Here is a 25,794-nt window from a genome sequence, read left to right on the forward strand (position 1 = left end):
GCTCAGAAATACATGATTCCTGCAAGTTTTTACTACATTGTTTGCTCCTAACGAAAGGAGCAGGAAGGCACAAGTCTGGGGAAAATAACTCTAGACACGTGGACAGCTGTGGTCTGAAGCACAGTTGCTCTGTCCTGTCAGCCTAGACCATATCCCCACGAGCGAGATGAGTCTTTTGAGAGCCCCCACCATTCATCTGCCATGTGGGGAGGCTGGAGGACAATGCGGGGCTGCATTCTCCTGGTGGCTGCACAGAGATTTGGGTAAGCAATTCCTACAAACACTGAGAGGTGAGGAGTTACATTAGAGCCACTGGTCCCATGAGGGGCAGCTGAAGGAGCTTGGGCGGTTCAGCCTGGAGAAAAGGAGGTTCAGGGGGGACCTTCTGCCTCTGACAGGAGAATGCAGCTAGGTGGGGGTCTGGCTCTTTTCTAAGGGAACAGTGACAGGACAAGAGGAAATGGTCTCAAGCTGTGCCAGGCGAGGTTTAGATTCAACACTGGGAAAACTCCTTAACTGAAAGGGATGTCACGCCCTGGCACAGCTGCCCAGGGCAGTGGTGGTGTCCCCATCCCTGGAGGGATTTAAAAGCTGTGTGGATGTGGCACCTGGGGACATGGGGCAGTGGTGGCTTTGGAAGTGCTGGGGGAATTGCCAGACTTGATGACCTAAGAGGTCTTTTCCCACCTAAATAATTCTGAGATTCTATACATCTCCTGTGGCATTTGAGACATTTACCCCACAACGCAGAGCACCTTGTACAACCAAACAGACTGAAATCCCATCGTGGGACTCAGGGATCCAGTCTCCACACATGCTGGTTCCTGCCTTTGGAAAACCTGCCTGGACACTTGCCCTCAATCCCAGCGGACTTCCCCATGGCACAAACCCTCCAGGACACGATAAGCTCCTTGCAGAGCAGAAATTCTGATTTACTCCTGCTTTTGTGCGGAGCACAATACCTGGTGGGCATAGCCAGGGCCACCCAGTAATTAACAACTAATGTGGACTTGCAGACGCTCAGGCAAGAGATTGAGAATGAAGAGTGGTACCAAGGTAAAACCTTCTCCATCACCTGCACCCTTCTGGTGCTTGAATGAACACCTTCCTCACTGCATTTGACAGCCAGTAAGTTTCTCTGCACCCTTTCATCTGCCTGGACACGGTCTCATCTCTGTGTGAGGAGTATAATGCTAAGTCTTGGAAGTATCTCATGATCAGCTTTGCTATTAACATGCCTGCAGCTAGTTAGCAACTGTTGTGGCAAGGGATGGATTAAGATCACAGAATCACAGAATGGTTTTGTTCGGAAGGGACTTTAAAGATCATTCAGTACCACCTCCCTGTCACGGGCAGGGACACCTTCCACTACATTAGGGTGCTCCAAGCCCCATCCAACCTGGCCTGGAACACTTCCAGGATCAGCAGAAACAGAGTCTGTGGGACCTTCCATTCCCATGACAAGTCCAGGTCCCTCTTATCCCTGATACCCCTCAAAGCTGGGGGAGCATAACGTCCCCAAGGAAAACAGCAGCTGTTCCTGCAAATGGAGGACTGGTGGGGCTGGCTCTGTGGGATGACAGGCCACCTCTCTCACCTTCTTTCTGAAAATCCCAACACAATTTTCCATTGAGGGAGGGAAATTAAAAAGAAACCCTCTTAGAGTCACCACCGAAAGAGTAAAATTCTCAATTTAGAACATGGGTTTTTCCCAGCTGTACTAGCTAGCTGCCCAGGAAACTCAGCCTGAAGAGGGAGAAGGCAAGAAGGAGCAAAATCCTCTGAAACATTCCCTGAACAAACCCATTTCTCCAGGCCCAGTCTTTCTGAACTAAGCATATTCCAGCCAGACCACAAACAATTGGACTGGTACCCTGAAGCAGGCACTGCTGAAGGGGTTTGGGCATGGCAGTACTGCTGTGGTCAGAAACACCCATCATCACTGGCTTTGAGCATTTAAGAGATGTTGTGGCCCAAACTGCAGGGACTGAAGGATCCCAGTTAGGACCTGGTGGAATTTTATAGCATCTAAAACTGGTCCCAAGAGGTCTGGGGAATATTGTTATTAATATAATGAGGAAAAGGTATGAATTTCTATTCTAGAGGCCTGACTTCCCCCTGAAGCATTCTTCAGCAAGCCTACCTCCACCAAAGGCACTCTGATGTTTCGTGTGCATGGATAATGATAACTCAGTGCTGCTTTGATCAGGGAGCATCACGCCCAGCCCCAGCCATATTCTATCCCTGCTGTGGCTGAGAGTGGGAAATACTCAAATAAGCTTGACAGTTCCACACAATTTAACCAAAAACCTCAAAACCCCACAGAAAGCAATAACCACCAGCTCCAAGGATGAAGAACACAGGATTTGTGTTGTGTTTTCCCTTTGGCTTTCTCTCTCAAACTGGTTTCACTTGGCTCCAGTTTCATTTTTGTTTGCATTTTTCTCAGATGAGAAGGGAACAAGATGTCATGTTCACTCCTGAAAACAAAAATGAAATTATTCACACTTCTTTCATGCCTTTCTGTCACCAAGGGTAAAGACCACCCCAGCTGCTAGACTAAGCCCATATCATCTGGACAGATACGGCATCTTGGAAGTATAGAAAGTCCGCCTGTCAAAATGATGGTGATCAAGATTTAAAACCATCTTTGAACAGCTGAGATGAAGTGCATGCTTTAAGTCTTACATGTACGCATCTTTGCAAACATACAATGAACACCAGAGGACAAGCACAGCCAACCAAAACAACCCTGTGAGGGGAGAGATGTTTGTGATGAGGCTCAGAGTCTCTAGCTGCTGTGAAAAGCACTAGGAAACCTTCATGTGAGCTGCCTACATGGGTACAGCTCCCTTTGTCACCACCTTGGTCCTGAGGTACAGTCACTGCTGACAAACCTTCCTTTGGGCCTGGACACCACATCTGCCTTTGTTTGCTAGAGATGATTTCATTTGGTCCTCTAGAGCATAATTAGACTCACTATAAACCAACATGGTAGCAAATGATTTTCACAGTGAGGGTTGTAAAACACCAGCACAGGTTGCTCAGAGAGGTGGTGGACACCCTATCCCTAGAAACATTCAAGGCCAGGTTGGACAGGGCTCTGAGCTACTCTGGTCTAGTGGAAGATGACCCTAACCATGGCAGGGGATGGGACTGGATGAGCTTTAAAGGTACCTTCGAACCCGAGCTATTCTATCAGTGTGATCTTTTGTCTTTACATCCAAAATTCCCACTGACTCTGAAGCAAACGGATGAATGACGAACTTCTCCCACCCCCTCCACAGGACCACCAGGCAAATGCCCAGCCAGCAGACTGTGCTGTAGCAGCAGAGACAGCGCTGCTGGGCTGAGGGGACATGGCACAACACCCCTCAAGATGGACTCAAAAGCACCAAAAAGCAAAGTTGACTGCTGCTGAAGCCAGGGACAGCCCTCACACTCTGCAATGCTTGGCCGCACAGGCTGCCTGAGTCAGCTATTTTCTTCTAAGCTTCATGGAAATGAATCTTCAGGAGGAATTTAAGAAGCTGTTTTGCAACACCAGCTTGGGAAAGACATCCCAAGTACAGATGGCATGTGAGATAGCTCTGAAACAGCTCTTTTAATGCTTTGCTGGATCTCCCACAAATCATGAGGGATGTCGAGATAGAGGCCCTTGCTGCACAGAGTGGGCAACCAGCTAGGAAGGCACCCCCTGGACTTCAAGGCTGACTGCCCAGACTGGTGTAGAAATCACTGCTGTGATTTCATGTAGAAATCACTTGGAAATGGTTCTCTTTGTAAACTACATTACTTGGAATTATGTTGTTGGATTCTCAGCATACTGTAAACAAGATTGCAAGAATTACATAAAATCCATTGGAAAACACAGTGACAAGGAACTGAGTCCAGTTTAGACAAAATAGTTTAAACTAAGACACGACCACAGTACACAATGTTTCCCAAACACAAACGGATCCTGGGCTACTGGTAAGAATGTGGCTTGAATGAATATGGAATAATCTTTTACTACTTTGCAATAAAAGAGCTTATACTTCAGACTCCAGGCTGCCTCCTTTAAAAATACACCCAGGCTGATCAGTTAACCCGAGATCTGATAATCCTCCAAGAGATATAAACTTTAAACCCATGCCAAGATGCACAGACACAGCCCACCACCATGCCTCCATGGTCCCGTTCCCCCCAAGACACATCCTAAATAGTACAACGAGCCCCCACCTGCTGCCTTTGTGGTCAGCTGTCTTCCTTTAGACCCCTGTGCCTCTTTGACCTGCAGCAAGGAGACATCCTAGGGTTTTTTTTTCCATATCCTATTTATACCAGTGCTTTCTAGTGAAGAAATAAATGTCTTTCCTGTAGGAGCTAAGGCAAGATTTGACAGGATCTCCTGACAGCTGTCCAGACATATGAGATGACCCAAAGTCAATGGCAAGCAATTACTTCCGACACAGGGATCCAGTAAAACACCAACTCAAGCTGCAGAGGTGCTTTGGACTTAGGTGTGCCAGAAGCCTTTATCAAACACGTAATATAAAATTCTTTAAAAGAGATGCAGCAGGCTCTAGCATTCAGTGTAGAGCTTTGGGAGGCAGGATTGATCTGGAAATTGATTTATTGCAACCCAGTGACAATCCTAAGCCATTTCCTGAATGTTTACCTAACTCTGTTCCACTGTCAAAAGAAGAGTTCATAGAATTATAGATGGTTTGAGTTGGAAGGGGCCTTTTACAGGTCATTTAGGCAACCCCCTCCGCAATGGGCAGGGTCATCTTCAACAAGAGGAGTTGTCTGCTCCTGACCCCATTCCTGCCTCCTCTCTCATGCTACCCCTAACACTCCCACTGAATTGCTGAGCTGTGCCAGGATCTGATTCACTCCTAAAATTTAATTTGTCTTGGATGAGTTTTCACTTGTCAGTTGGGATGGGAACACACTGCCTGGGGGCAGGCACAGAGCTGGGCCACCTTCTGCAGCTCCGATGTCATGTAGCTGTTGGCCCTTGCTGCTTGGGGACCCGCACCCCCAGCTTTAATCAGGAAATCAGGAAGATCCACAGCATCTGCACAATGCTGGGAATGGCTGCAGCAATGTTAGTTTAAAGGAAAGAAAGAAGCCTGTTGTCCACTCGTGCCCTGGAGGCTGTCATGCTAAATAAAGACATTATCAGAGAAAGAGCAGAGACTCAGCGCCTTCATGCCTGTCAATGACCCCGACACCTTCCCAATCAACCCAGGGACTCTCTTTCCCACAGATGGTCCCTTGGAGACAGACTGCTGTGGCTGTAGTAGGAATAAATGGAAACAAAACAGTTAACAAATACCCAAAAATAGAGCACAGTTAACTTTTTTTTTTTTAATATGGAGATGAAAAATCCCTGGGTGATTTATGTGCCAGCAGAGATATTAGCGGCATATAATAGATGCAATATTTTTAATACTAATATTTTGGGCTGAGACAAGAGCTGGAATGGAAAGTATTTCCAGTGCCTTGACTTCTTTATTTTGCAAACATCAGTTGCTAACTGGGGTCAGACAGAAATATTGTTTCTGCAATAAGAGCCCAAACAACTTAAGCTGGCAACTTCTTCACACACTAGCCATGCCAGGAGGCCCTGCAGAGCTTCAGCTTGTTAGTCCCTCCCAGGTCTCTGTGGCCAATGTCCCTAGCGTGGGTTTGCAGGGAGAAGAATGGGTGGAAGACACTCTTTTGCTGAGGGTGACTACTTACCATGGCCAAAAACTGGAAGTCACCACACAAACCCTGTAACCACACCACTGAAGTGTTGCTGGGCTTCTTCAAATGGGCCAGGTCTCACTGAATGACATTGTGTGAGACAGCAGGTGCCATAAAGCTTTTTATTTATACCCACTGAGAGTATCAACTTGTGCTTGCCCTTATCTCTGAGCTCAGTTGCCAGATACTTTGGGGAGCAATTTGGCAGCAGGAAGCCCTGGGTGCTCACTCCAAGGCAGTGGCACATTTACATTTGAGGATGGAAAGCATGAGAAAGAAACAAGTTATTTCACTTCATATTCGCTCCAGCAACCAGCTGCTGACAACACCTCCATGAACTCAGCCTGGAAAACAAGGTGTAGATGGATAAAGCCATTTCCAGTGCCGAGGAGCCATGCCGGAAACACTCCACCAAGGAGAAAGCCATTTCAACAACAGATCGGTTTCCTAGTGCAGAGGAACCTGCCGCTGTATTTCCTTCCCTCAATTCTGGCAGGCTGAAATAGCATCACGTAGTCAGCCGTGTTTTGCACCGTGTGACACTGAGGGAGCAGCCCCGCACGGCAAGCTCAGGGGTGGCAGGGCTCACACACAGGAGGATCTGGTGGCCACAGGTTCACTGCAAGGTCTGCGGTGGGGGAAGGTCCAACTACAGACTCCTTCCACCTTTCCAGCTCAGCTTCCTCACAGGCAAAGGGGAGATGCTGAGAGCAGTCCTCTAGCATAAAGCACTTTGGGGTTGGAGGTGTTTTGTTGTCCATCTCTGTGGCTGTAGCCTGGGAGTGGCTCTTGCATTCTCTCCCTGTCACCCATCCTACACCTGACTGACCCAAGAACACCCCATGCTTGCACACATAACAAAGACTTTCCTCACATGTTGGGTAAAAATAAATAAATCACACAATCAGCTACCAAAGCAACACCAATACAAGCAATACCAAAGACATGGACCTGCTGGAGCGATTCCAGAAGAGGCCACAGAGATGCTCTGAGGGCTGGAACCCCTCTGCTCTGGAGACAGGTTGGGAAAACTGAGGATATTCACCTGCATAAGAGAAGGGTCCAGGGAAACCTCACTGCTGCCTTCCAGTAGTTAAAGAGGGCTTATAAAAACTAGAATGACTTTTTACACAGGCAGGTAGTGACAGGACAAGGGGTAATGGTTTTAAATTTAAAAAGGGAAGATTTAGATTAGATGTTAGGAAGAAATTCTTCCTGTGAAGATGGGGAGGCCCTGGCACAGGTTGCCCAGAGAAGCTGTGGCTGCCCCTGGATCCCTGGCAGTGCCCAAGGCCAGGCTGGATGGGGCTTGGAGCAGCCTGGGATAGTGGAAAGTGTCCCTGTCCATGGCAGGGGGTGGAATGGGATGATCTTTAAAGTCCCTTCCAATCCAAACCATTCTGTGATTCTGTGAAGATGACCCAGGTGGAGGACCAAAAATTCCTCAGAGGTTTCTGGAGCATCTCTCCTATGAGGAAAGGCTGAGAGAGTTGGGGGCTGTTCAGCCTTGGGAAGGCTCTGTAGTGACTTTATTGCAGCCATTCAGTACTTACGGGGAAAGAAACCTTAAGATCATCAAGTTGAGATCATCTCCATTAAGAAGAGGAAAGCACTGCTGGGAAGCAGCAGTGCATGCGTGCCCTGTTCCTCTCATCCTCTTCCTGCTGGTGACCAAGCCAGGTGGGCTTGTGTGACCCATCACACCTCTCTCTCCTCTTGCTCTTATGGCCTTTCTGTCCAGCTCCAGACACCAACAGCACATCTAACTGCAAGTTACAAACTCTGCTAATGCAGGATAGCATGGCAACCACAAGATAAGGGGAGTGATGTCCCAGCAGGAAGGGGGTGGCAGGCACAGCCAGCAGCACACGTGGACAATTACATCCACCCTGCTCGCGCGCCGTAATTCATTAGGCCACGCTAACGTGATCACCCAGCTGAGCCCTGCTAGGAACAAATTGCTAGGGTGGTGTTGTCCTCTGGGGACCTGCAGCCTGGAGAATTAATTTAGTGTAATAACTCCCAGCGACGCTGCAGAAAATCAAACCAAAATGATGATCTGTCTCTCTGCAGAAAATTGAACCAAAATGATGATCTGTCTCTAAACTGCCTTCTGCCAACCCCTTGGCTGGGGCCCTGCCACGGCCAGCTCTGCTCGGGCAGGCAGGGCAAGCACCCACTGCTGGGATTGTCGTGACTATGAAGGCTTAAGTCCCTGAGGAGTCTCATCACGAAGGACCAGCATTGCAATCAGGAGCTCTTCATCTTGTTCTCGAGGAGGCTCAGCTTCAGCTGGCACAGCTTTCTTAGTCATGTGGTTTAGTTTCAGGTAGTACTGTGAGAAGCAGGGAGTTGGGACTTGATGATCCTTGTGGGATCCTTCCATTTTGACATATTATACTAATAGAACCAGGGGGAATGGTTTTAAACTAAAGGAGAAGATATTTAAATTTGGTTTTAGGAAGAAATTATTGACTGTAAGGGTGGTGAGGCCCTGGCATAGGGTGCCCAGAGAAGCTGTGGCTGCCCCATCCCTGGAAGTGTCCAAGGCCAGGCTGGATGGGGCTTGGAGCACCCTGGGACCGTGGAAGGTGTCCCTGCCCATGGCAGAGGGGTGGAATGAGATAATTTTCAAGGTTCCTTCCAACCTGAACCATTCTATGATTCCTGTCTGAGATGCACCCTTAGTGCAGTTGCTCCTGAAAACATGACCTGTCGTTCATCACTGGTTCAAAGTTTCTAAATGTGAAGCAGAACTGCACTTATTATTTTAACATCTCTGCTTAGGTGCTTTCACTCTCTTAGAGGAGTTTCTTGCATCGTTACATTCTAAACACTAGATGCTAGTATTGCTGTTTTCCATTGCAGGCAAGCACTTCACCAGGCTCACTTTTGCCCTTAAAAAGAAAAAAAATTATTGGTCCTGCATTTGCTTCTCTTGGAGAAGAGGCAGTTTTTCACAGCCACCACTACGCTGGCTCAACTCCCCCACACCCTGCTCAGCATGGATGGCTGTGATATCCTCATTGGGTTTGGGATGTTCCCTCTGCACCTCCAAAATCAGTCCCCTCCAGTAAGCCTCATCAGCTCCCAGGAGGGCATGGAGAAGACAGGAGCATAAGGATGAGGATAAACCCCTGACTTCCAGATGCTGCTTCAAGGGTTCAGACTCATGTGCTGTTAAACCTAATTAATTTGATTTGGAAATCCTACTGAGAAGGAAAGGGGTGTTTCAACTTCTTCAATTCCTTCCCTTCCTCTCTCTTTCTTCTGTTCCAACAGAAGTTCAGCAATATGCTGCAAATCACTTAGCTCAGTGCTAATTCTCAGTGAGTACCCAGTCCATCTCAAGCATTTAGTTTTGTTCCAGTTTGGAACGGCCCTTCGGCCCTAAAATAACGCCTTGATATTGTTGTTTTTAATAAACATCCTCTCCTCTCACTGCAAAGCCCTCAGCAAATGGCCCTGAAAGAACAAAAGACATTTCTGTATTGTTTTAAGTTCTCTTCCTTTCTGAAAAACCTCAATTAAAGCGGTGAAAAAGCTACTATACTCCGTAATTATGAACTCATTTCTATTCACTCGCTCAGCAGGAGAGCTTTGTCCTGTTGACCTCTGGGAATGGGTTTCTAAGGCTTTTCCAAAATTTCACAGCCTTAAAACTGACACACTCATGCCAGCCGTAAAACACGTTCACCTTCGCCTTCACCCAAAATAACTTGCAATCTTCAAACCCAGGGCGAGAGCCGCTCCTGTGACTATTTTTATTTGTGAGAGGAGCCTTAGCGCTGGCCATGAATGGACTGGCTCTGGAAATAGTGCAACCCATTCAAGACAGCACTCAAACTGCATGAATATGGGCTGTCGTCCGATTGTAAAGAGTTTTCAAATAAATACCCTGCATGTCACACTCCTGAGTGATGGCTGGGATTCTCTTAATCTTCCCAGTACAAGAGCTACCTGGCCTGAAGAGGATGCATCCCAACCTCCTGACTTGCCAGTGGGATGTTTGTGGGAAGAAGTGTGGAGATTTCTTTTGGTAAAGTTCCACTGAGAAAAAAAATCCTGTGAGACAAAATGCTGGGACAGCTTGGTTATGTGTATCTTTAAACAGTGCAAGATTAAGGAAGGTAAAAAAGAGGGAAAGACATTTTTTAAAAGAAATGAAACAGTAGAAAAGAAGATGATGCCTGGTAACACAGAATTAGGTAATAATGAATGCAGAGGAGCAGATTTTCACATAAAGCAAATTAATAATGCCCTTCAAACACAAGCTAGAAAAATAGCTTTAAAATAAGTTGTTTAAATAGGACTACAAATCGCACTGCTTTAGGGCCAGTTACTGATGCTCCCATGACTTCACATGTCCATAACACACCTCAGCACATATATTTATTTTGTCTTTACATTTAAAACCAAATCTAAGGGAACATATGAACATTGACAACACAGCTTAGGCACTGCTCATCAACCAATTTCCCAAAATTCCACTCAAGTCCAAAGGCTTGCATCAGCTTGTTTTGCCTGAAATGTGCAAAAAGCACCACAGCCATGCACCTCATGATAACCACTCCAGATAAGCCTGTTTCTATCTTAGGACATAACAGATGCATCAACTGTACATTGACCCACCAGCTTTCTACCAGAAGAAAAGTTCTGGAAGAAGATGCAAATTGATAATTGATGTAACAATGAGCTAGGAGTTGTAGCCTTTAAGGGGCTCAGAGCTAAACCCGTTCACCTGTGATGACAACAGTTCTGATGACACCTGCTCATGGAAGAAATAAGAGCATGAAAAGGCTACTAACACACCTCACACAGGCTGCTGAGACACCAGTGACTGGTGTTGAATCCAGCCCATCAGCAGCACCAAGCCAGTTTGGTTGGTAGGCCTTGGAAAGGTCACCATTGCCTCTTTCTCCTATTTCACCTGTCACTTTTTAATTAACTGTATACTTTGTGATTGATGTGTTGAGTTTTATTTGGTTTCAACAGAGGAAAGAAAAAGAACAAGGGTGCAGGTACTTACTTCAGCATATAACTTAGGGCTTGGGTTGGAAGGGACCTCACAGACCACCCCTTTCCACCCCCTGACATGGGCAGGGACACCTTCCACTGTCCCAGGTTGCTCCAAGCCCCATCCAACCTGGCCTGGAACACTTCCAGGGATCCAGGGGCAGCCACAGCTTGTCTGGGCACCCTGTGCCAGGGCCTCCCCACCCTCACAGACAGGAATCCCATCTAACCCTGCCCTCTGGCAGTGTGAACTCATTCCTCTTCGTCCAACCACTACATGCCCTTCTAATTAAAGTCTCAATCCCAGCTGAGACTGGGATGCCAAGCCTGAAGTGTCTGCTCTTGCTGAAGAGAGCCAGAAACAAATCCTTGTCCCAACACTCTCTCCAGTGTGAGGTGTTTTGGCTCAACTCCTCCCATTTCTCTTTGTTTTTCAGACTTCCTTGGTTCTGGTCAACATGGGAAGGCAAAATAAAGCAAGGAAATCTGTTCTCTGTAAGATGAACAGGCTAATTTTTCTTAAGTAGGGGTGAAGCATCCTCCAAACTTCATTGAACACATCCCCTCTGAGCATAATGGGAAGTTGGGCCTCTAGTTCGTATCTGGTCAACGCAGTTATGGACACATGCAGGGAGATCCAGACGGCAGTGACACTGGAGATGCTTTATAGCATCTTATTTGGTTTCCAGCCATTTTTTGGTGCTGGTGTCATAAGGTCTGGTGTCCGACAGCTCCTTGCATGGAGTTCCAGACAAGGCAGGGCACCTAAAACAGCACCTGTGATCACGGAGGTGAAGTCCAGCCATCTCTGGTAAAGGTGAGCACTGAAATGAGGTCTCCCATTCAAAGCCTTGATCCCCTCAAAGCCTTGGACTTAAGAGTAGCTGTTCTCCTAACCTTCTCCACAGTTGTACAGCCACCATAAGCTCCTGTGCCCCATTCCAAAATGCTCACAAAAATTACAGAATCACACAATGGTTTGGGTTGGAAGGGACTTCAAAGATCACATTGTTTCACCCCTGCCGTGGGCAGGGATACCTTCCAGCAGACCAGGCTGCTCCAAGCCCTGTTCAATCTGGCCTGGAACATTTGTGAAGAGCCATCAGTGACAACAACTCACCGACCTCCAGACCAGCCCCTGATGCCTCACAGTAAAAAGATATCTAAAAAATACTGAGTTTTGATGAAAACCACCTCCACCACAGCCTCCACCACAGCCACATGCTGGAGTTCTGGATTTTTTTTGGTGGAGCAATTATTTTGCTTTCTGTGAAGCAACATCATAAGACCCTGAGCCTATCCAGCAGAGGATTACATTTCTATCAAGGTTTCATAACAGTGACATGGTTTGCCAGTGGTACATAAAGTCTTTCAACCAGTGGCAGAGACAGAGACAAACAACCTGCAAAAGCCTCCTGATGCCATAAAGTCTACTGGTGGCTTGGCAATTTGGGTTAAATTTAGTCTGCAGGACAGGGGTCACTTCAGTCCCCAAGGCTGAGAAGAAAAAAAGGGTATAAAAAGTCTTGTGTTTTAGAGTTTTTATGCAATGACAAAGCCACTCTCAATAGAGAGGTGGCAACCCTGCAGCTGAGAAATACACCCGGCTCACTCCTGCCTCCTGGCATTAATAAAAACCGAACAATGAAAGGAAAGGATTAAATCTGCTTAGATGAGTATCTTTTAACCCTTCTGCATCGGTCTTTAGCTAGGCACATAAGGAGGATGGAGCAGATATGGAGAACTGTAATGGACATGCATCTACTGACGTCCTGCTCATGTGGACCACGTCCTGTTGAACTCATTTTTAGTTTATCTTTCTCTTGCCATTAGTCTTGAGCCCACAGAGCTCTCTGACTTTCACACAAGTGCTTTAACCTTGCACATGCATAAAATGCAGAATCCTTTTGGCTGCTGCCAGCACCAGGAAAGGATCTGTGAGCATGGCACCCCTTCTGCGGTGTGCTCTGCCGGCAGGATCACAGCCGCACCACCTGCCCTCGGGGGTGATGCATGGCTGGGCATACTTCCACTGACATCCTCAAGCACGTAAGGCCTCAGTGCTGCTCACAATGCCAGAAACGAGAGGGTGGAAAACCTCTACTCAGCCCACCACAGCTTGAGACATGGGTGACAGGCAAAACAAATTCCCCAGGGGATGCTAAATACCAACTGCTCCACCTCACTGCTCCCAGTGTTTCACATGGACCACTCGGATGATGGGAAGACCCTACATCTGCAGCTCTGGGGATGGTGCTGGGGCAGGTGACTCGCTCTTAGATAAGCTGGCCCAGGACTGATGCTAGATATAAATTTGGCTGCACTTCAGATGGCTTCTGCAGAGCTGTTGAATCATGTGTGTGCCCTGTAAGTACCAGGGCTCAGATTACGGCACAGGGATATCACAGAATCCTAGAATGGCTTTGGTTGGAAGGGACCTTAAAGCTCATCCTGTTCCAACCCCCTTGCCATGGGCAGGGACACCTTCCACTATCCCAGCTGGCTCTAAGCCCCATCCAACCTGGCCTGGAACGCTTCCAGGGATCCAGGGGCAGCCACAGCTTCTCTGGGCACCCTGTGCCAGGGCCTCCCCACCCTCACAGACAAGAGTGCCTTCCCAATCCCTAAGCTAATTCTGCCCTCTGGCAGTTTAAAGCCACTGCCCTTTGCCATGCTGTGTCCTGCTCACTGAGCCATGGTAAAAGGCAGCAAAAGGTGTTGATAGAGACAAAGAACCTCCAGACCTCACCTCCAAGAGTTCCCTCCTGCCGAGAAGTTGCAGTGCTGCCCAGGAGCTCCACCTGCAGCTGAGTCACACCAGCTGCATGTCCATACGGTGTCAGGAGGTGGCTTTTTGATCATTCGAGGACTGCTCCTTCAATGGGGAGCCTGGTGCAGGCTTTGTTCTCAACAACCTCCTCTGTGGAGGAGTGGAGTCCCTGTGCTGTGACCCCTGGCAGAGCCTTCTGCTTGACGCCTGGAAGGAAGGGCAGTGGGGCAGGGCGATGCCAGGGTGTCTGGCCAGCACAGCTCTGTAGGTCATAAGGGCTCCTGGTTGACCCTTCCCGATACCATCTCTGCCCTGCTCCATCATCACCTCACCCTGAGAGCAGCTGCTGGGCCAACCAGATGCAAATGACAACAGGTCCTACCCAACAGCCTTGTGAGAGGGCATGGCAGTAACTACAGACACAGGGAGGAACGACTTTGTGCTGCTGCAACTCCCTGCAGTTCCCTCTACCTGTTACTGCCTTGGTGTCAGACCTTCCTCTGACTTCCAGTCTTAATTAAATGGCCAGTTTTATCCACTTGCTGCTCGCAGCAATGTGTTTCTTCAGCAGAAACTGCCCTTCTGGCCCTGCACCTTCTACCCCCGGGTACCTCGAGAGCATCTGCATCTGCCTCCAGCCTCTGCCAGGCAAGGCTGAACCAGCTGACATGTGCGAGGCAGCATTTCCTTCTCTGTGCTCCCAAGTTTATTTATCTTTCACTTCCCCAGGTGACCCTGGATCGTCTTATTAACAAACAGAAGAACAAAAAAAGGCAGAAAACTTTTGCTTTCCATCTGATCTCATCTTAAATCCCCCTTGCTTATGGCTCCATCTCACTCCAGCACCACACGGTCCTGCAACTCCCACTCAACCTCGTATCTTGTCCCTGAATGAGGAGATCTTGCCCTTGAAGGAGCAAGCTGGGCCAAGCTGATTCCTGTAGTGTTTTACGACAGGGTGAAGCGGTAGAGTGCCCTTTATGGTGTTTTGAAAGGAAATTGTACAGGAACAATGTCCCGAGCAGCATGGCTATTGAAAACCCTTCACAAAAGGAGTTTGTCACAAGAGGAAAAGCAGCTTAATCAGTCGAACTAATCACTGTAGGTGGTTGAGTGTCCCCGAGGGTCTGTAAAATTAAATATAATGGGAAAAGAAATATATCACAGCTTGCCTACGCTCCTCAGTGGAGCCGCCAGCGGATATGGGACGTTCCCTGCCTGGCCCCGAGCCCGCCGTGACCGTCCTCTGGGCAGTCCCTAGGCAGAACCACCTCCTTGAAAGACCCAGGCCAGGGCCACATGGCTGGGCTGGGATGAGCCCCAGGAGGTTTCTCAGCAGAGCAGGCTCTGGCTGCAGAGTGGGGACAGGGATGCCCACTCCATGCACTCACCCCAGATAACCCAGTGCGCGGCGTGGGCGTCAGCAGGAGGGTCAGTGGTGCTTACACAACCCTCCTGCTTCAGGAAGAGGAAACCGTCCCTGACAGCCACCCGGGGCTCTCCAGGGAAGGAGGATATTTCTGCCTCCCCCAGCTCTGAATCTAATTAAGTCCAGAAAACACACAAACACACAAAAAAATAATCCAGGCTGTTTTTTCCTGATCATTTAAGTGCAAAGCCAAGTTAACGCTAGGAAGTAAATAAATTCAGACAATGCTAGAGAAAACTTGGGGACATTTCTGTAATTCTGTACTTGAAAGCTTTAAGTATTTGGGGCATGCTGAAGGGAGATGGAGAGAGCTCCTGAGACTCTATGCTCCCAACCCTTCCTGCCATGTATGAGCCAGGAGGATCCATGCAGCCTTCCGCTGCAGCTCCCCACACAGGGGATTTATGTAGGGTGGATTTCCCAGGTGCAGAAACACTCCTCTTAAAATCTCATCCAACAGGAGGAGGAGATGACACAAAGCTCAGTCACAGCTTATGGTGATGGTTCTTCACCAGAGGCTGTCTGTGATCCCCAACAATCCTGGCTGGGACTGGCAGGGCAGCCTCTCATGGCTTTGGTCACACCAGCTGCACAGAAGAAGCACAAGAGATTCCCACTTTTCCTACTGAAAAGAGGAATTCAGAGGCCTCTTTTGCAAAGAGAGGATTAATTAACTCTCAGGCTTTCACTCCATCCTCTCCAGGACATGGGGCTGTTCTCTCTGCCATCCTCTCCTCTTCTTGCCCACAGACAAGGACCACCAAAAGCACCGTGAGGTACCAGCCAGCATCTGTGCACACCCAAGATTTGCTCTTGGTAAGGTATTCAGCCTGATTTGTCTTTTGAATCCAACAAGATGTTGGATCAACATGATTTCAATGGTGCAAACTTTTTAAGACTTTCCCAAAAACCTTTTCCTGGTCCTCAGAAAAACTGTGCTGTTGCTCAAGTGACACAGAACCATTTCAGTACTGCTAACTAGAAGACCAAGAAGTAGGTACAACCTCACCTGCCTTAACCCATTGCAACTCCATATATTGCCTGTAAATCCTATCTGAACTGGCAGTGGTTTTTATCATTCCTACAAGGCTGGGCAAGCCTCTGTGCATGCACTTCCAGGCATTTCCAGGCCAAAGGATTTGGCCAGCTGGACTCTCCATCCCAAACACATCACACCAGGAGGCCATGGGAACTGGGGGAACCCTGTGCAACATAAAGTCAACTTGAAATGCTTAAAAGGTGGGGATTTTGAGAACTTTTTGAAAAACAAGGGGCCAAACCCAGAGCCCACCTGCCCAAGGAGATCACATCCCAGCATAGCTTGCGCTCTTCTACCAGAGAGGTACTGGGTTGGGAAAGGTCAGAGGAGAGGACTTGAGAAATGGGTCTGGAGTGCCCCATATCCCACAGAATTTTTTTTTTCTTGCAGGAGAGGTCCTGCCACTACCCAGGAAAACTCTCTCCTTCCCTAGAGGTGGTTGCCTTTGGGAGGTCAAACTAAGTGGCCTTTGGTGCCTTTGGACAAGGTATGAAAACATCTGCCTGTGCTGCTCCCCTTCCATGACCCCAGCAAGCAGTGATGGCCTCCACCAGTCTCATCAGGAGGTGGCAGTCCCACCTCCTGACTCCAAGCCAACAGAGAAGACACTGCCTGCAGGATTTCTGCCAGGAGAGGTGGGGAGGTTGATACCTCTCCTGCTCTGATCATAAGCTCTTTGCAGGAAGGACCTCACCGCCTTCTGCAGGCTTTTACAACACCCTGTGCAACCAAACCCTCCAGCAGATGTTGACTGCTGTTATGGAAAATGTGCCCAGTTTTTTTTAATGACATCTAATTCGCTCTTCATACCTATTTTATACAACAAATGAAGCATGCATCCATGGAAAAATCATAGGATCCCAGAATGATTTGGCTTGGAAGGGACCTTGAAGACCACTCAGCTCCAGAAGCAGGGACACTTTCCACTAGGCCAGGTTACTCAGAGCCCCATCCAACTTGGCCTTGAGCATTTCCAAGGATGATGTATCCACAAAACCAGAAAAAATTACTTGGGGAACATAAAAACATAGCACATATGCAAGGAGAGATCTATGGGTCACTCCCTTGGGGTTGCTTCTCCCTAAGAGAGTGCAAGGTGTGTGGCAGAGACCTCAGGGTAGGTGAGCTGTGCTCCTCCATAACCCAGGGACAGCATTTCCCGAGGAAAGGTGACGGGAAGGAAGCAGACAGGTGCTATTTATAGCAGGGCTGGACACCAGCGTCATTCTGCATGTGAAACAAAAGGTGCTTTCGCTAGCCCAAGACATGTCCCCATCTGAATGGCACTGTCAGGGAGGCCAGAGAAGCCCACACACGTTCTGGGAGGGAATCAGTACCATTTGTAAGACCAGCTGGGGAAAAAAAAAAAAAGGCAGATTTCTTGGTACCAATGCGCTTTATCAGCTTTTTTTGTAGTAGGTGTGTTATATAAAGCTCCAGCTAACCCAAAGGTCACCTACAGCCAGGCAAGGCCAGCTGGACCTGGGCATCGAGCAGAGGCCAAACTGGGGGTTGACACCTTGACCCAAGCTGGATGGCCACTTGTGAGGGTGACTCCTGCACCTGGCAGGAGATGCCCACCACGGTCAGTGGGGATTTGTCCGCCTTGGACGAGGCAAGTGCTGGGCAGGGAAAGCCCGTATACCACGCGCAGGCATTACTTGTAGGGCCCAGGGTGCTGCTTCAGGACTCACCAGCTCCAGGAGAAGGGGAAAAGCTGCCCCATGAAAACCAGACCCAGGTGTGCCCAGGACTTTGGGGCCTCTAACCAACTTAGCAGGACAACCTCTTCTTGCAAATTCACTGCATGCCAGCCCTACTCCCATCTTTGGCTGCTACCAATCACCTTTCTAGGAAACCAGACCTTCTTCCCTTGGGTCCAGGTATCCAGAGCTGCTTCCCAGCCCTTTCCCAACCCATGCACCACCAAATGGCCCTGCTAGGCCGCTCCCAAACCTCACTGTCTCTGATGTCCCCTCCACACTCTTGCAATTTTGACTCTCTCTGTATCCAGATAAGGTTTTAAACAAAAAGCCTGTAACTCCCAACTGTTCTGCCTGACATAAAATCTCACCCTGAGGAATTTTTATATCACCTGTGTGGCTCCACCAGCTCCGGAATGGAGCTTTTCTGCCCCAGAATGATGCCTGGGACATTAAGATAATAGCACTACAATAAAGTGTAAACAGCTTTGTAGTCTGTGTTCTGATACAATCTGTTGTTTTTTTCCTATTCCCTTTCTTCCCCCCCTATTCCTGCCCTTTTCTCCCCCTACTTCTGTCATGCTTTCCACATAAAATAAACATTCTGAGAGCTAACTCACTGCTAGAAATCAATTCTAAGAAGCAAGGAGCCCTCCAAGGAGCAAGTGCCCTCTTGGAGCAACTCAAGCAACACTAAAAGGACTAAACCTGCCCTCCTAGTCCCAAATGCACCATAGAGACAAGGGACCCTGAAAACCCCCAGCAACACAAGTGGCATGGGGAGAGAGAGTCTGCTGAGGTTTCAAGCTGAAGGAAGGGGACAGGAACCATGCCTTTTCCTTTTAAATACTTTAAAATATGTTTTTTCACTCCAGCTCCCTCTACTCAGGATTCTTAGCTTTTTGAAATTGAAAAAAACTGTGGTTTTCTGGCTAAGCTTTGACAGCACTGTGGAGGAGTTGGGCAGAAGTGCATATCCTCTGCTCTTTCCATTTTATTTCATTTGAGACTGCTTAGGGCTGAAGTGACCCCACGTCTCCTCCGGAATGATGCTGGATCAATTGGATTTTAAAGCTTTTTTCTCTTGTCCTGGGACACTATCCCAGGGCTACTTGGCTGGGGCTGTATCTCACCCCGTGATCTTCCAACCCCAGCCCAAGGCAGTTTCTTTTGCTATCTCTCCTTGCCATCTGTGCAGGAGGCAGGGATGCCCTGGGGGGCTGAATGCTTCTGTCTGCTGATGGCTTATCTGAAGGGACCAGAAAGAAAAAAGAAACAGAAATGCACATTTGGCATGTTCCCTCCCACCCCTCCAACAGGCAGGGTTTTTTGGATGAGAGGGAAGAACCAACACACAGCTCCATGGTTCATCACAGCCTTGGGCATGGAGCTTCAGGCAGAAGACCCCTTGGCCCTGGTCTCCTCTTCCAAAGCATCAAGCACTGTTTGCATGGCAGAGGAAGACCAGAGATGGGAGCAGGACTCACCAACCTCCACTGTGATTCCTCCAAGGAGCCCAGCCCAGTACTCCAATTAAGCTCACCCAGTTCAGTCTTGCAACACAGCAGACCTCAGCTTGGTTTTAACCATGTTTTGGTGATCACAGGGCTGCAACCCAGCTGAAATAAGACTTTTTCCCCCTGCCCCAAATCATGAAACTATATTGGCTTTTGAATTGTGTACAGCTGAAAAGGAGGGAATCCCCAGAAGGAGAGGAAACGGAGTTTGCTGCTGACAAACCATCCTGACCACAGAAGGATGTTTCTAGGTTGCCTGAGAAAACTCTTTTTAGCTGTTTTTTTGGTCACTCAGTGAAGTTTAGGAAAACCAAACCATGCAGAGTTAACTACATCATAGCTGTTCATGAGATAAGAAGTGATGGGGAGATTTGAGGACACACTCCAAGGTGTCTGCCAAGCTTCACCAAAAATTTCCCCCTGTGACAGCTCAGGCACAGACTTCAGTTTCTTCCAGGAGAAAGCACTGGCCACTTCTTCTCCTGTTCAGTCATCTTTCAAAGTCATGGTTTTAGAACTGCTTTATTGCCCTGGGTGTGTTGCCTCAGCTGCAGCAGAACAAGTCAGCAGAAATAAAGCTGCATGTACAACTAACTCCCTTACTGCTCGCTTCTTTTCACATTTAACCATGGTCACAATTCCCATCAAGGACTTTAGATGCCCTCATATAATTGAATATGCACTTTATACAATTAAATATCCAATCGACCCGATTAAATTAACTCAATGGATTGAAATCAATGCCGCAGGAATTCAGCTGCCTGTACAGCACATCCCCTCCTTCCCACAGACACCTGAGGCTGGCTGCGACCCCCTCTTAACCAAACCATACCCACTTTCCAGGCAACCTTGAAACTCAGCAAATTTTGCTTTTCAATAGAAGAAGAGAGAACAAATCCCAAGGACTCGAGCTTTTACAGACAATAGTTTGCCCGCTGTCTCTTTGAGTACAAGTGGGAGGATCTGGCTATGCAGGAATAAGTACAAGGAGAAGAGAAGGTCCTTAAGGTACTCCTGGAGCAATGCAGGACACATCCCAAAATATTTTCAGGATGTTAGTGCTCAACTAAGAGTTTATGCACTAACCCTGCTGAACAGCAGCACTGTCCAAAGATTCACCATGAGGCAGTTGAGGAAGATGTGCAACAAAGAAGACTAAAAAAAACCCCAAACACTGAAGAGGTTTCACCTACCTCCGGTCGTTTCTCCTCCTTCTGAACAGTTTTTTGGTGTGTGCGATTTCAGCTTCATGAGGCAATGGATGGTAACCCTGCAAAGCAGACGGAAAAGTAGTCGTCAGCTCCAGGAGGCATCAACATGGAAAGGGTCAGAGCGGGGTAGAGCTGTACACTCAGCATGTGAGCATGGTAAAAGAAACAGTTCCCACCCAAACATCCTCACAACATCCCAGACCCTACAAAAGCAGGTCTGAAAACCCACAGACATGTTCTACGGTCTCAGGGCCATTGCAAGGAGCAGGGAATGAAGTTGTCTGCAATTTCTGTAGGGGAGGAACCACACAGGGCAAATAACTGGATCACAGATGTATAAATCCCATACATACCACAGACAAGGAATTCACCCACTTCACACATGACACTGGTGCACCTAAGCCATCCAAGTTCCCTGGGCTGCTTCCTATGCATATTTTTCCAAAAAGGTGAAAAAATGTCTGTAAAGGAGGATGCTTGGCATCGTTTTGAGGATACTGGGGGAAGCCAACAGGAGCCAACAGGCAGGTCTGTTGGGGCTGTGCCCTCACACCAGCAGGGAGGGAACAACCACAACAGAAGCACCCCACTAAGCCTGCCCACCACGAACGAGTCAGCCCGTGCCACCCCTGCAGCAAGGACAGGTGGGATCCACCCTGCAGGGAACAACTGAGGACAAGGATGGTAAATCATGTGACCAAGCACAAGATGAAAGAGGACAGATTTAGATGAGATACTAGGAAGACATTTTATACTGGCAATTAAAAAGAAAGTCTTTACTGTGAGGGTGGTGAGGCCCTGGCACAGGGCGCCCAGAGAAACCGTGGCTGCCCCACCCCTGGAGTCTCCCAGGCCAGGTTGGATGGGGCTTGGAGCAACCTGGGATAGTGGAAGGTGCCCCTGCCCATGGCAGGCGGATGGAATTAGACGATATTAAAGTCCCTTCCAACCCAAACCAATCTAGGATCCTATGATTCCAAGACAAGGCAGTGGAAGAGCTGTGTGTAACTCCAGCTGCTGCCTTTCCAGCGCCCTCTTCCCATTGAAGGTGCCGACTCTGATGCGGTCTGTTCATCTGATAAGGGGGCTGCTGTATTTACCATCCTACTATGGGCATGACAAGGCTTTGTTAATGCTCACACAGAGCTCTGAGGTTCCTGGATGAAAGGCTCTACGTAAGTGCAAAGCATTATTTATTTTCCAGGGACCACAGAGCTGTCATAACCATAATGAATTTTATTTATGCATTATTGTCCTTCCCCAGCTGGTACGAGAAGCCCTGTAAAAGTTGCTCCTTTTATTTCCATCGCAATCTATCTCAGCCTGGAGCTCCAGCCACTGCTGGGAATCACCACGTGCGAGGGTTCATGAGGGAGCAGCCTGGGCAAGGGCAAGGGCAAAGGCTGGGTGGGGATGTGCCTCATCCAGCAGCAGCTTTGTGACATTGGCATGACAACATAACACACTGACTTCAGAGAAAAGCCGCTCTCTGAGTGAAGAGCCTGTGGAAATGACAGTTGATTTTAGAAGCAGTTACTGAGATAACAGTATTTTGAGTTTCTCTGTGGAAGACGTAATGGAGGAGAATGGTTGCTGGGGATGATGATGAATTTAGGCCAGAGAAGGCACTGCCAAGTCGAGGACAGATGGGATTTATTGTGACCATCCATCCTGACCATTGCAAAAAGCCTGGAGAAACTGCTGCTGCAGCAACTCTATCACTCCCATGGCAGCTGGAGTCTTCTCATTCAGAGAGCTTCACTCCTCCAGACTTCAAGGCATAAGGAACTCACCGAACCAAAATATAATGCCATTAGAAAAGGTCCAAAGGAGAGCTACAATGATGGTGAAGGGTCTGGAGGGGTCACACGAGAAGTGTCTGACATCACTGGGCTTGTTTAGCCTTGAGGAGACTGAGGTCAGACATCACTGGGGTCTGCAGCTCCTCCCAAAGGACAGCTCTGATCTCTGCTCTCTGTGACAGGGACAGGACCCAGGGAACGGCTGGAGCTGTGCCAGGGAGGTTTAGGTTGGAGATCAGGGAAAGGTTCTTCCCCCAGAGGGTGCTGGGCACTGCCCAGGCTCCCCAGGGAATGGGCACGGCCCCGAGGCTGCCAGAGCTCCAGGAACGTTTGGATAGCGCTGCCAGGGATGCCCAGGGTGGGATTTTGGGGTGTGTGTGCAGGGCCAGGAGCTGGGCTGGATGATCCTTGTGAGTGGATTCCAACTCAGAATATTCTAGAATTCCATGATTCTGTAATAGCTTAGAATCACAGAATGCCAGAATGATTTGGATTGGAAAGAACCTTAAAGATCATCCAGTTCCAACCCACCTGCCACAGGCAGGGACACCTTCCATTGGACCAGCATGCTCATACTGAAACTTCATTACTGAGGGCTGTGGTTTGAGTGTTCTTCATCACTCATTTTCCCAACTATTTATTTTCACTGAATGCATAGGAAGAGCTCAATATCTCTGAGATCTCTGTTCCTCTGAAAAACTACTTGAAATCGGCCAACAGATAACGAACGGAATGAGAAAAGGAAGGTAAGGAGGAGACACACACAGCCCAATCCCATCAGCAGAGCTAGTTTAGGAAATAAGACTAAAAATAGTATAATAATTAGTGAGACTGCTTCTAAATGTTGTACTACCACAGCAGGCTAATGCTTGGGGTGTTTTTAGGAATTTAAGCTGCATTGCAGACACATGTGCAAATACAATTACCTTGTAAAAATGAAACTATCTCCACTCCACTCAAGGACCAATTTCCTCTAGTGAAGCCCTCATTAAAGCCTCAGGAGCTGCCTTTCTGCTCTTTCCAACTAGAAACCATACGTACGGCGGTGCATTCCTGCGTGTCCTCCTTGCAGAGAATCCCTGTCCTTCCTCAGACCTCTACCCACCAGCAGCTGATGTCAAGGGGATGAGAGATGAATTAATTACATGGGAGTAACTTCCTAATCCAAGGAGCACTCCTGGACACCGTCTGTGCCTGAACAGAGGAGAACTTTGTGTCCCCATTTACGAAAATCAAACATCTCCCTTCTGCAGCCAAGCAGTTCCCTTCCTCAGTCCTCGTCATGAGACAATGTTTTGGAAAAAAACAGTCACTGATCCCTACTCTTGTCTATTTTAGTGCCTAAACAAAGCTAAATTTGGAAGGGAGAAAAGTTGACTCTTTTTTTTTTTTTTTTTTTGTGCAGTGAGCTGATGTAAAAGGAAATATCAGCAACTTGCAAGTAGGGCGGAACGGCTGGAGAAGACCAAAGGTAATGGGTGGGTGGGGGCAGAATCCCAAGGGCACGGTGACAGCTTTGATAACACAGCTCTTGCCTTGAGGCTGCTGCCCACCACAGGTCGTGCAGGACAGTTGTGGAAGTGCCTTCAGCAGAGCCAGCTCACTGAGGACAACGTGGATCTGAAAGGCAGCTCTTCCGTCTTTCAGCAGAGACGCTCCTTGGGAAGCCCAAATCCCTGAACAGAGCCAAAGGCAAACATCTCTGAAGGCAGAAGACCACCCTCTGCAGTGGGTCTACAAGAGGCATGGGTTTTTCTCCTGCTTTGGCCAGAAACACCATCAAACTCAGCTGCTCATGGTTTTCATAGGCAGGTTTGCAACTCCTCAGCAGGCAGCAAAATCATGTTTGGTCTCCTTCCCACACAGGTTTTATTCTGATATTTATGCACAGGTGGCTGGAGAAGGTAACAAACCAGCATTTCAGTGCTGCTGATTCTGAAAGCGAGGGGTGTGGGAAAAGCAAAGCACAAGGAGCCCATGGTCACAGGAAGGATTGCTAACAGGGCTAATTTTCAGTTTTGGATGCTAAACACTCTGTGGTTTGCATGGTGGGAAGCTTGGAGCAGAACCTGAGACGCCCATGGGACTTCTAATGCACATACGTTCCAATTTAAATCATAAACATACATGCTCTGACAAGAAGGGCCAGAAGCTCTGGAAAAGAAGGGTTGTTCAGGAATGGTCTGCCCTCTGGGCCAGTCCCCAGGAGACCAGCTGTGTTGTGACGTGCATACACATTTTTAGATTTTTGGGGGAAAACAACTCTTGGAGAAGGTGATGTCTGGCAAGCTCAGGTGACTGTTCTATGGCCAGCTAGGGAAACCTGTCATCTACTGGAATTGCTGCAAACAGAGGTCACAGGCAGCAGGTTTGAAGGCCACGTGCTCTCTTTTTGTGCTTTACCTGTCTGTCCAAGCTTCATCCCTGTCTGCCTGCCTGTGTGATTCCAAAAAGCTGCCCCCCCAGACTCATTTACATCAAAGTTTAATGGAAGAACAAATAAAAAGCTTTCAAGGTCTCGTTGGCACTCTGCAGCAACCCAAGAGCCTCCACCTCTTCACCCACTGATACCTGCCCCTCCCCAGCAACATCCCTCTGCTGAACCCACCCCACACCCCAGCCCAGTAGCCTGTGGGATACTGGCTTGGGAGGGACACGAGGAAGAGGGGCAGGATCAGAAGAGGGAAATAGTTGGGTTTAGTGCTACCCTCCTACAAGAAAGACTTTGCTACGACCTTTCTCATGCCTCCTTTGCAGCAGGATCATCTGAAGAAGTTGGAGGAAGGCACCAGCTTTGCCTGTTAAACTGGGGACAGCAAATTTGGGGATAACAAATCTTAGAATGATTTGTGTTGGAAGGGACCATAAAGACCATCTAGTTCCACCCCTCTGCCAGGAATGGGGCAGCCACAGCTGCTCTGGGCACCCTGTGCCAGGGCCTGCCCACCCTCACAGACAGCAATTCCTGCCCAATATCCCATCCAGCCCTGCCCTCTGGCACTGGGAAGCCATTCCCTGGGTCCCGTCCCTCCATGCCTTGGCCCCAGTCCCTCTGCAGCTCTCCTGGAGCCCCTTTAGGCCCTGCCAGGGGCTCTGAGCTCTCCCTGGAGCCTTCTCTTGTGCAGCTGAACACCCGCAGCTGTCCCAGGCTGGCTGCAGAGCAGAGGGGCTCCAGCCCTGGAGCATCTCGGTGGCCTCCTCTGGACTGGCTGCAGCAGCTCCAGGTCCTTGTGCTGTTGTTCCCCAGGGCTGGGGCAGCTCTGCAGGTGGGGTCTCCCCTGAGCGGGGCAGAGGGGCAGAATCCCCCTGCCCTGCTGCCCACGCTGGGGATCAGCCCAGGGCACGGGGGGTTCAGGGCTGGAGCAGGTTCAGCCTCTCTTCCATGAACACTCCCAAGTCACAATTTGATAAGCAGGAATGAGGTAGAGCTTTCTGATCCCAGTGGTTCTTCTGTGACCACCCCGAGGCAGCAAATCGTGGCAACTCCTTTGGCATCTGACAACAGCCTTACAAAAGAGATAGTTCTATCTGGGACCAATCTGCACCCTCCCTCCTCCTCCTCCTCCACTAC

At 48.7% G+C, this 25,794-nt stretch overlaps 1 protein-coding gene across 6 annotated transcripts in view; it reads right to left on the minus strand.

Annotated features, from left to right (window-relative positions):
* Positions 1-25,794, minus strand: part of CTIF (cap binding complex dependent translation initiation factor) — a 149,031-nt gene that overhangs the window by 47,805 nt on the left and 75,432 nt on the right. For all 6 annotated transcript variants that reach the window (XM_039566815.1, XM_039566811.1, XM_039566810.1 and 3 more), the window contains one exon: positions 20,404-20,480. In XM_039566815.1, coding sequence (XP_039422749.1) covers positions 20,404-20,480 — 77 coding nt within the window. The remainder of the gene's footprint in view (positions 1-20,403; positions 20,481-25,794) is intronic.

This window comes from Corvus cornix, chromosome Z (assembly GCF_000738735.6).
Source record: "Corvus cornix cornix isolate S_Up_H32 chromosome Z, ASM73873v5, whole genome shotgun sequence".
NCBI classification, from domain to species: Eukaryota; Metazoa; Chordata; class Aves; order Passeriformes; family Corvidae; genus Corvus; species Corvus cornix.